General features: G+C 43.5%; 1 protein-coding gene across 7 annotated transcripts in view; it reads left to right on the plus strand.

The window, feature by feature from the left end:
- PTPRM (protein tyrosine phosphatase receptor type M) overlaps nucleotides 1–12,542 on the plus strand; it is a 993,494-nt gene that overhangs the window by 847,941 nt on the left and 133,011 nt on the right. For all 7 annotated transcript variants that reach the window (XM_075314524.1, XM_075314525.1, XM_075314526.1 and 4 more), the window contains one exon: nucleotides 6,217–6,253. In XM_075314524.1, coding sequence (XP_075170639.1) covers nucleotides 6,217–6,253 — 37 coding nt within the window. The remainder of the gene's footprint in view (nucleotides 1–6,216; nucleotides 6,254–12,542) is intronic.

The following is a 12,542-nucleotide window of genomic DNA, read 5'->3' on the forward strand; positions in this document are numbered from 1 at the left end:
CTAAAAGGTCTGGAGCTGATTCCAGGTGTGGTATTTGCATTTGGAAGCTGTTGCTGTGAACCCACAACATAAAGTCAAATGAGCTCTCAATGGAAGAGAAACAAACCATCATTAGGCTAAAAAAAAGTAATCCATTAGGGAGATGGCAGAAATGTTAGTAGTGACCAAATCAACAGTTTGGTAAGTTGTGCAAAAAGAGTGCACTGGTAAGCTTGGGAACTCAAAAAGGCCTAAACTACAATGGTGGATGTTTACAGAATCATTTCCATGTTGAAGAAAACCCCCCTCAAAGCCTCCATCAAAGTGAAGAACCCTCTCTAGAAGTTAGCTGTGTCATTACCTAAGTCTACCATAAAGAGAAATATAGAGAGCAAATACAGAGGGTTCACCACACTTTGCATAAAAAATATATAAATAAGCCAACCCAGTTCTGGAAAAGCATTGTATGGAGAGATGAAACTAAGATTAACTTGTACCAGAATGATGGGAAGAAGAAAGAATGCAGAATGTCTGGAATGGCTCATGAATCAATGAACATCACATCCTCTGTTAAACATAGCGGAGGCAGTGATGGCCAAGCATGCATGGCTTCCAATGGCACTGGGTCACTAGTGTTTATTGATGATGTGACTGAAGACAGAAGCAGGCAGATGGATTTTGAAGTGTACAGGGCTATACTTTCTGCTCAGATTCAACCAAATGCAGCAAGATTGAATGGATTGCGTTTCACAATACAGTTTGACAATGACTCAAATTTACTGCAAAAGCAATCAAGGAGTTTTTTAAGGCAAAGAAGAGGAATGTTCTGCAATGTTCGAGTCAATCACCAGATCTCAGTTCCATCAAGTATGCATTTCACATGCTTAAGGCTGCTTTCACATATCCGGCTTTTACAGTCAGGCACAATCTGGCGAATACTGGATAAAACGGATCCGGCGCTGGATGCGTTTTTATCCTCATTGAATTGTATTACTGCCGGATTGGGCCTGATGCCCTTGCGTTTCATCTGGCGAAATTTCTGGAAAGGACGCACAAGGGAACGTTTTTTGTCACTGGCCGTGCGGCGTATTGTAAAATGAAAGCCTATGGGTGCCGGATCCGTCGTAATGTGGCAAAAAACACATTCCACCGACGGATCCAATTTTTTTAAATTGCCCATGTCGCACAACCGATGGGGGCAGGTACGCACGCTAGCGATATTGGTAACGATATCGCAGCGTGTAAAGCCGCCTTTAGACAAAACTTAATGGGGTTGTCCGACATAACAAAAATTTTTGAGTTTAAGCTAATCTGTGCTGTATTGTCATATAAAACACCCCTACATTGTTATTTTTTGTTTTCTAACTTTTGTTCCTCTTAAATTCACCCTATATTCTCTGCAGCTCTTGTTTACATTCAGATCCAGCAAACTGACCACTTCCTGTGCAAAACCTCAGTCAGAGCTGGCACCGCCCGGCCTCAGTGTCCAGCCCCTCCCCAGTGTCCAGCCTCGCCCCCTGCCCGCCCCCTGCACACACAGTCCCTGTCAGTATATTCTGCCCCAGCACCTGACCTGTTATCACTACAGCATTGCAAATAACAGCCCCACATCAGGCTCTGCACCGCATACACACATCAGGCTCTGCAGCGCATGCACATCAGGCTCTGCACCGCATACACACATCAGGCTCTGCACCGCATACACACATCAGGCTCTGCACCGCATACACATCAGGCTCTGCACCGCATACACACATCGGGCTCTGCACCGCATACACATCAGGCTCTGCACTGCATACACACATCAGGCTCTGCACTGCATACACACATCGGGCTCTGCACCGCATACACACATCAGGCTCTGCACCGCATACACATCAGGCTCTACACTGCATACACACATCAGGCTCTGCACGGCATACACACATCGGGCTCTGCACCGCATACACACATCAGGCTCTGCACCGCATACACACATCAGGCTCTGCACCACATACACACATCAGGCTCTGCACCGCATACACACATCAGGCTCTGCACCGCATACACACATCAGGCTCTGCACCGCATACACACATCAGGCTCTGCACCGCATACACACATCGGGCTCTGCACCGCATACGAACACCGAGCTCTGCACCGCATACACACATCAGGCTCTGCACCGCATACACACATCGGGCTCTGCACTGCATGCACACATCAGGCTCTGCACTGCATACACACATCAGGCTCTGCACCGCATACACACATCAGGCTCTGCACCGCATACACACATCAGGCTCTGCACCGCATACACACATTGGGCTCTGCACTGCACGCACACACGGCGCTCTGCACCGACCCCCCATCCCCATAGGGAACACATGTAGGGAGTACATACTCACCCGTCCTCAGTCCCCACCGCTCCTGCACGTTCGTCCGCTGTTTGTGCTCTGGACATATCAGCACAGTAGTGACGTTACCGCTGTGCTGAACAGAGCACAGACAGCCGGGCAATGATGAGAAGCGCAACGCTCCTTCTCATCAGCGCTTTCAAATGTACCGGCATTTGTGATCTGTGATGCCAGTACATTTGAATGTGCGATCCTGAGCAGGGGCCCGGTGCTGGCGCTGACACCACGGCAGCCGCCGCCAGGCCCCGCCCCAGGTCACGGGTCCCACAGAAGTGCAGGGGGAGGTTGTGGGCAGAGTACGGGGTGCGGGGGAATGTGTGGGAGGGTGCAGGGAAGGGGGCGGAGACTCCACACACAGTACCCGCCCAGTAGGGCGGCGACATACTGTTTCCACATTTGCATGTCAACATGGCCTTGCCCATGTTGACATGAAATGACCTGAAGCATCAAAATCGCGGCAGGAGCGGTCACATGACCACTCTGAGCCGGGGGAGAGGGGCTGACAGCAGGGCAGGTAAGTGGTCTCTATCTACTTACCTGCCCCAATGTAGCCCAATAGGGTAATAATGAAAAAAACTCAAAATAAGCCGGATAAGCCCTTTAAAGTAGAAAAACCCACAAACAAGCAAAAACTGATGTCAGCTGCAGTAAAGGCTGACAAAGCATCACAAAGGAGGAAACCCAGTGTTTGGTGATGTCCATGGCTTCCAGCCTTCAGACAGTCATTGCCTGCAAAGGATTGTTTGCAAAGTATTAAAAATGAACATTTTATTTATGCACATTTACAAACATTGAATGAAAAAAAAAATATCATTGGAGGGTCTCTTTAAATTCATTGTCAGCAAGTGATAAATACATCAAGAACATATCTTGCATACTGAATTAGTAAGCATGCAATCTAGAATGAGCTGGTATGTGTAACAAAACAGGAGGGTTTCAATTAGGGACCATATTGCAAACTGATTCAGTAATCTTTGAACTAGTAAGAATGGGATGATGTGATGTCATTGCATCTGCTGTCCCACATGATGATTGGTGGAAGACGGAGCCAACAGCCCTTTTTCCATCGATGTATTCACCTCTGTCTTCATCCTGAGAAGGCAGATAGCAGGTATATCGGGACACGTGCGGCGGCGGTGGTGAACAGGCGGCAATCGAGGGCATGATGTAGCCCACTGTCCACTGTTTTCAGATCTGTGGGCTGGATTGGACAGCCAGAAGGCCGGATGTGGCCCACTGGCCCCACTTTGCCCAGACGCATTTCTCATATGTATAGTCCCAGGACAGTCTGGGCCTATGTGGGTGATGGTAAATTATTGTATGCATTTCTCATTTGCCCACTTTAAAGTGATTTTGTCACGACTCCAATGAGAGGAGCTGTAATTGATGCAATTCTTCCTTGTGGCTCTGAGCATCTCCATAATAGCTGCTATTAGCATTCTTTACATCTCTAAACTAGGACAGAGCTCTAAACAGTTACTATTTCCTAGATACAATTTTGTTTTTCCTGTCTATGAAAACAGAGTTCTTTTCTAGCTGTGGCAGCAGTTCTTCTTGCTCAGCAAATATTGCTGGCTCATAGACCTTGTTCCCATCCTTTTAGTGTTCAGCGGGGACCGATTACTTTATTTGTTTCAGAATTATTAATATTTGTGTGCTTTATTTTGCACATTGAACTGCAGCATGCCATTAATTAGTGCCAATGCGTCTTGCTACAAATTACTGTGTATCTTTAGGACAGCAGGTGGTGAATAGCTTCAAAGAGTACAGAAATTAGTCCCATTTTCTGTCTCTAAAGGATGTGTTTTGTTTAACATTCAGCTCATGTCCCAACATTGCCTGCCTGAGATCTCATGGAGAGAGATGTAACCATGAAGCAGGCAATGAATGTACAGTTCCCAGATCTCTTCCTGTGAACTCTGTCTCCTGCTAGGATTAGCTTTATTACAGCCGCATACTTGTCAACTTGTGCTGATGTTTTTTTCTGCCTATAATTTGGAATGAGGCTGTGAGTGTAAGCATCAGCACTCCGCACTACTTCTCTGATGTCAAACTGTGTCTTCAGCTTCCATTAATGACAGTAGCAAAAATTCAAGGGTCCGGTTCCTATAGGTTCTGGTTCCTTTTTTTAACACTAGAAGTCCCATAAATTTTGAGCTCCCCCCTGAAGTCCCGAAAAAGGGTCAAATGACAAATACAATAAACTGAATAGAACTAACTAGAAACTAAATGGCTAAACTCAATGGAAAACAACAACCTCCTGTGGTGCGACAGTAATGGCCTTAATTACAGAACAAAAGACGGTGATTATAGGATGTTAGCTAAAATCCTTCAGGTCATTCGACCCGTCTCTGGGTTCCACAGATAGAAATGTTAAAGACCCCTCTCTGGGACTTCTAGTGTTAATGGAATTGTTCAGGGTTAGAACAAATAATTGCTTTTTGCCAGGAATACAACTGTCTACTGGATTATTTTGGTAACTAACTTGTTCAGGTGACTTTCAGAATATGTTGTCATGTTTGTGTACATGAGGAATAACACTATTTCTGGCCATTAAATGACTTGTATGCTGCATTATTTAGCAGTTTTCCGTTCTCCCAACTCTATTGACAAGGCGCTGCATCAGCTTTTTTTTCTCCCTCTTGCTTCTTCCCTTTAGTAGTAGTAGTGCTGGGAGAGCTGCCTTCGCCCACACCAGGCTTTCATTGTACATTTCCATAGACAGAAGCTGCTAATCACAGTAGGGGGCGGAGTCAGACTACAGCTCACAAGCTGCTGAGACCCACTAATGATAAAGATAAGAGACATACTAAAATTGCAGGTAAAAAAAAATACTGTGATATAAGACACACAGGGCTGAACTCTCTGTTTTAACTCCTGCAGCATGCTGTCTTCAGATTACATTACAGAACCCTGCTGACAGAGTCCCTAAGTGTACCTTCCCATCTGCTTGTTTTCCTTTTATCTCCTCCCCCACCTCTTCTTTGATTGACAGTTCTGGATTCATAGAGTTGGAGAAAGGTGGAGATAAATGGAAAACAAGCAGGTGGGAAGGTGCACTTAAATATTTGGCCACACCATGATGTACCGAGCACCTGTACGTGGTTTGAACAGTAATTCTGTGCTGACAACGTCCGATTAATGGAGCTAAGCTGCAATACCAGACGCAAGCGGTAGACTGTGGTTAACTTGTTTTTCTACAGTTGAGCAGCTCCTTTAAAGAGGCTTTTTTGGGACTGTTTTATGTGTGTTGGCTTTGTAATACTTGAGCTTAACTTGGAAGCTCCTTACTTGCCTGATTCAGTGCTGCCTCTCACCCACCACTCTATGCACACATCACCTCAGAACCGCCGAGTTTTCCAAGGCAAAGCACCCGGTTGCAACGGCTTTGGTGATTTTGCCTTTGCTTTTTGCGGCACCTCTGCTTCTGATGTCTTTTTGCTATGGTTTGAGTTCTAAAGAGAAAGGGTGGCTCCCATATGACCCCACCCGAAAAATGAACATATTACATCATTTAAGAGCTTCACACTTTCTGAACCTTGAAACGTTTAAAGGAAGTGCCATAAGATTCAATATATTCATAGAAGTGCCACTATACTCCTTTTTGGCGCCTTGTCTGACGTTTTGTGCACATTCCCTGAACACTACAGCTACACTGCCGTGAAGATAATCACTTGGTTTAGTTCATCCTGACTCGGAAACTCTTCCTCTTACTAGGTGCTGTAGCTCCTGGTGGTCATGGCATTTATTGTCATATAATGACGTCTTGCTTTGAATCTCTATGTCATAGTTAGCGAATGCATTATGGATTTTACAGATATTCTTTTTATTCTGATTTTAGGGCTATCACAGACCAAATCACTACATTGCCACTCAGGGTAAGTTCCTTTCTTTTTGTCCATAATGTCTATATGTCTTATTTTTCTACTCACATTAATGTCTACTCTGCATTAATGCAGCGACATGTAAAACGACTTTCTTAAGACAAGGTTGTGTTAAGTGCAGTAACATAGCATTATTTCTGGCAGTGAGATTCTTCTAAAAACGTTTACTTATCCACACTGCAATATACCCAGCGCACAATTAAATTGTCAGAGCCGTTTGTAGAAAATAGTATAATTACAACCCTGCGTTGTTACTTAAATGATCGGTGATAGCTCCTCGAGTTGAGAAACAGAAAAATCTGGTGCATGTTAATAAACACAGTATGCACTTTATTTCCCATTTAATGGTCCATGCAGCTCTAAAAGGAGAAACATGAAATGAGTTACAGAAACAAAGTCAGTGTTAATATTACTTGTATACATTGCTCCTGTGATTACAATGCTGAATAGGAAGTGTATTCCTTCAAAGAAAGCAAGTTTATTGACCTAGATGAGCCTTAAAGGGAACCTGTCACCAGTTTGGGGGCCTATAAGCTGCGGTCACCACCACTGGGCTCTTATATACAGTATTCTAACATTCTGTATATAAGAGCCCAGGCCGCTGTGTAGAACATAAAAAACACTTTATAATACTCACCCAGGAGGTGGCTCTGGTGCATAACAGTCAGATGGGTGGCACCGTTCTCTGGGACCGGCGCCTCCTCTTTTGGCCATCTTGGTCTACTTTCTTCTGAAGCCGGCGTGTATGACGCGTTCTACGTCATACACACAGGCTGGTATTGAGGTCCTGCGCAGGTGCACTATAATACTTTGATGTGCCCTGAGCAGGGCAAATCAAGGTGTGCCTGCGCAGGACCTCAGTGCCAGCGAGTGTGTATGACGTAGGACGCGTCATGCACGCCAGCTTCAGAAGAAGGAAGACCAAGATGGCTGAAAAAGGAGGTGCCGGTACCGGAGATTAAAGTATATTCATGTGTGACAATGTCACACTGTCAGTCAGTAAACGTTTACAGATCGGTGCTTGTATTAAGCTGAAAGTCTGTTCATGTAAAAGTATCTTAACTCTCCTTTCACTCTCTTCATACAATGTGAAGAAATATGTACAGAGAAACATGGAATAATTTTAGAGCATTCATAGATGCCGTCCATCTTGAATTTTCAGTGTGATGAGCGGTGGTGTAACTTAAGGCTCACAGGGCTAAAGGAAATACTTCATTGGGGCCCCTCACTACTGCAAGTCTTTAATAGCATTGGTCTTTTCATATACAGTAGGCCAAAGGGATTTGTTTGGGTCCCCTAGGCTCCAGGGCTTGAAAGCTATTGCAACTGTTCTACCTATTGTAGTTACACGCCTTGTGGTGAGGTCTCATATGGTGAACTAGAAAAAGTGGGACTATCCCTACCCAGCATTACAGTAAGAGCGGGTAAGAATATTGTTTTTCTTACCTCTAATGTGTCGGATTCATTTAGAATTTTATTCTGGTGCTGTGATAACAACCCAATAGGGTGTATTTTTGGACTATGATTTAATGTTTAATTTTTGCATTTCCTATCTGTTATTTACACTGCAGTGTACACACCCTGACAGAAGTTCTGTCGCTTATCCATGTTATGTAAATAAAAACTTATAACCTGACTTTAAATTCATCCATTGGTTTTATAAATTACTCTTTTGAAAGCTGAAATGCTCCCAAATTTGGTTTAAATAACATGGATAAGCGACAGAACTTCTGTCAGGGAGTGTATGTCCTATGATTGGGGATTACTGTGATCTATATGCAATCTTAGTGCCCAGAGATGGTTTACCATGTTGTATTTAGAAGAAAATCCATTTGCGTTGGAGTAAAAGTTCTTCTTTGCAAACTATTTACCAGGAAGGTGCCAATTCTTTGAGCTAATTTACCCCCAAATTGTGATGCCTTTATTTGCACAATATAGAAATGTATTACCTGCTAACAAACCACTAAAACATTAGAAAAAGGAAATTGTAACTAATTTCAATTCCCCGTAAGAAACTGGTTCCTTCCATTCATATGACAATTGTGAAATGTTCAGTCTGCATAATTTGTCAGATGTAGATTTCTTTTTACTTGTTGGGTGATGTACATTACCAATGTGTCGGCTTAGTGAAGTCTAATGTGTGGATTTGGGAATGTTTTGCATGCCTCAACTTCCAATTGCAGTAATAGAAATGTTTCTAAGCTTAGAAATAAGTGAATCACAGATAAAGTATTCTATTATAGGTAAAACACTTTACTTTGTAGAGAACATTTTAGACATCATAAAAATCTGTTGTTCTGAGAATTGTTCAATTGATTGAAATCATTTGGGGTTTCTTCAATGTCATTTCAATGCTGAACATTTTCTGCCTTGTGTGGTATTGGAAAGTATGCTCCAAAATCTGAGACCTACTTGTGTGGGACCTATGAGACAATATTGTCTTCTTCACTTCATATTGTTTAAGGAGAAGACGTTTCTAGAAGTTTCTTGAACTTACTTTGCTCTTTATTTCATTCATTGCTGTTTATTTCATTCATTGCTATTAGTTGAAATAAAACTCATGTGGACATTAGGACCAGATCCTTGGATATCAGTATGTTTTATTTGAAACAACTGAGTGAATGTGAATTCTTATGATTGACAGCACTATTTTGTACATACTAACATTTCAAGCATTTTTACTCCACTGGTATATACAAGTGCATCTCAATAAATTAGAATATCATCAAAAACTTAATTTATTTCAGTAATTCAATACAAAAAGGGAAACACATATATTATATAGACTCATTACACACAGAGTGATCTATTTCAAGTGTTTATTTCCATTAATGTTGATGATTATGGCTTACAGCCAATGAAAACCCGAAAGTTATTATCTCAGAAAAGTAGAATAATTACCACAAAACATCTGCAAAGGCTTCCTAAGCGTTTAAAATGGACCCTTAGTCTGGTTCAGTAGGCTACACATTCATGGGGAAGACTGCTGACTTGACAGATGTCCAAAAGGCAGTCATTGACACACTCCACAAAGTGGGTAAGCCACAAAAGGTCATTGCTAAAGAAACTGTCTGTTCACAGAGTGCTGTATTCAAGCATATTAATGGAAAGTTGAGTGGAAGGAAAAAGTGTAGTAGAAAAGGGTGCACAAGAAACCGTGGAACACCAGCCTTGATAGGATTGTTAAGAAAAGGCCATGCAAACATTTGCGGGAAATTTATGAGAAGAGGACTGCTGCTGGAGTCAGTGCTTCAAGAGCTACCACAAAAAGACATATCCAGGACATGGGCTACAGCTGTTGCATTTCTTGTGTCAAGTCACTCATGACCAATGGACAACGCCTGAAGCGTCTTACCTGGGCCAAGGAGAAAAAGAACTGACTGTTGCTCTATGGTCCAAGGTGTTGTTTTCAAATGAAAGTAAATTTTGCATTTCATTTGGAAATCAAGGTCCCAGAATCTGGAGGAAGAGTGGAGAGGCCACAATCCAAGATACTTGAGGTCTACTGTGAAGTTTCCACAATCAGTGATGGTTTGGGGAGCCATGTCATCTGCTGGTGTAGGTCCACTGTATTTTATCAAGTCTACAGTCAGCGCAGCTGTCTCCCAGGAAATTTTAGAGCACTTCATGCTTCCCTCTGCTAACAACCTTTTTGAAGATGGAAATGTTATTTTCCAGCAGGACTTTGGACCTGTCCACACTGCCAAAAAGTACCAACTCCTAGTTTAATAACCACAGTGTCACTGGGCTTGATTGGCCAGTAAACTCTCCTCACCTAAACCCCATTGAGATTATATGGAGTGTTGTCAAAAGTAAGATGAGACACCAGACCCACCAGTGCAGACGAGCTGAAGGCTGCTATCAAAGCAACCAGGGCTTCAATAACACCTCAGCAGTGCCACAGGCTGATCACCTCCATGCCGCACCGCATTGATGTACAGTGCCTTGCGAAAATATTCGGCCCCCTTGAATTTTTCAATCTTTTCTCACATTTCAGGCTTCAAACATAAAGATAAAAGTTTCAGTGTTAAGGTGAAGAATCAACAACAAGTGGGATACAACTGTGAAGTTGAATGAAATTTATTGCTTATTTTAAACTTTTTAAAAAAAATAAATAACTGAAAAGTGGGGCGTGCAATATTATTCATCCCTTTTACTTTCAGTGCAGCAAACTCACTCCAGAAGTTCATTGAGGATCTCTGAATGATCCAATGTTATCCTAAATGACTGATGATGATAAATATAATCCACCTGTGTGTAATCAAGTCTCCGTATAAATGCACCTGCTCTGTGATAGTCTCAGTGTTCTGAGACGATAGCGCAGATAGCATCATGAAGACCAAGGAACACAACAGGCAGGTCCGTGATACTGTTGTGGAGAAGTTTAAAGCCAGATTTGGTTACAAAAAGATTTCCAAAACTTTAAACATCCCAAGGAGCACTGTACAAGCGATCATATTGAAATAAAAGGAGTATCATACCACTGCAATTCTACCAAGACCGGGCCATCTAGCCAAACTTTCATCTCAAACAAGGAGAAGACTGATCAGAGATGCAGCCCAAAGGTCCATGATCACTCTGGATGAACCACAGAGCTCTACAGCTGAGGTGGGAGAGTAACCGGAGGAAGGCACCGCTGCCGAAACGCGTTGTTTTTTTCCATCTTTAAGCCATTGATGATGTCAGTGTATTATATGCCAGTGTCATGAATTTTTTAATGGAATAATTAAAAGCTACATTCTATTTCACCTGACGGATTCCCAGCGGATTTTTCCTGTTTGTTGTCCACTAGTTCCAAGAAGGGTATATAATGTAAAAAAAAAATTGAAATAAACAAACATTTTTTTCCCCATTAAAAATACCTTTTATGTATAAACTGAAATGAAAAAGGGCACATTTGTTATAAGTGAGCGAAAAATGTTCAAAAAAACGTGATCCAAAGGTGCATAGAAAAAAATATGTGATTACTAAAAATTCCACTGGGTCCAGTAAAGAATGCGGCCCCCCAAATAATTTTTTTTTCTATGTGTGGCCGTTATACTCAGCCGAGTTTGAGACCCCTTTTCTAATTTATTGAGATGCACTAGGAGTACCTCACGGGGCCTGGGGAATACTCATCACCGGGCTGGTGAGGGTCAGGGAATGTCACAGGTGGCTCTGCCCGGTTTCGTGACCCTGAGGTGTCCACGAAGGGATGGATGGTGGGATGATGGTGGGGAGATAAGGATGAAGGCTGTTGTCTCGTGATTCCACGTGTGGTGTGCGGCCGGGGATTAGCCGCTGCTGCAAGTGCTGTCCTCTGGGGTTGATAGTGTTGCAGCCGGGATGGTTCAGCTCACCACAGGTAGAGCTAGGCCAGAGGGAGGATGATGGGGGTAGGAGTGGCCAGTGGCGCTGGAGTGCAGGGCATCGGCAATGAAGGGCTGACTCAGTAGCTTCAGTTCAAGGTTTTTCCTCACTGCCCAGTTGTCACCCTTAGAGTGCTCATCTCTGTCATGATGGGCGCCAGCCAATTCCGGATAATTTGGAGGTCACCGTCGGTGTCCGTACCCAGAACTGTGCCGGTCCCGAGGGAGCAACTAAGCTCTCCCCTCAGCGACCGTATTTTCTCCTGTGTCCAACAGCTTCCCCCAGTGCTTGGTGGTGACTTTAAGACCCGACCCTAGCCCAGTCCCCAGTGGGGAGGGCAACCTGCTGTGTATTTATAAAGTGTTTGGATGTGGAACCGGCACAGACCTGGTCAATACCCGGGATGAGTACTGCACTTTAAGTGAGGTGCAGTACCCTGTGGCGACTGAAGCCTCAGGGGTGCCACACACTTGAAGAAACTAATTTGGCTTCCGACAAGATATGCAACGGATATTTGGTTGGAGAGATATAGTATGTATCTGCATCTCATGCAATGCTGCTTGTAGTATTAACCAAGCACAGTATGTATTCTATGTGGGGCTGTTAGAGGTAGAAATACATTTCTTCTCTTTTGTTAAAGGGGTTGTCCACTACTAGAACAACCCCTTCTGATTCCACACATTTCTCCCAGGGAAAATAATAAACCTATACTCAGCTAATATACCTGCACCATTCCAGTGGTGCTGCGGGTCATGGTGCTGGGGCTCACGTGAGGTTGTGATGTCACGCGAGCCCCGCGTCCAGTCAGATTCTGTCTCCCGCCTTCGGACCAAACAATGTAATCAACAGGAAGTGAGCGCAGCCCCTGTTTTCACTTTCTGCTGATTGCTAGTTTGATCTGAAGGAGGGGATCATTGCTGGGTGCTGCTTAAAG

The sequence above is a fragment of the Anomaloglossus baeobatrachus genome, chromosome 6 (assembly GCF_048569485.1).
Source record: "Anomaloglossus baeobatrachus isolate aAnoBae1 chromosome 6, aAnoBae1.hap1, whole genome shotgun sequence".
NCBI lineage: Eukaryota > Metazoa > Chordata > Amphibia > Anura > Aromobatidae > Anomaloglossus > Anomaloglossus baeobatrachus.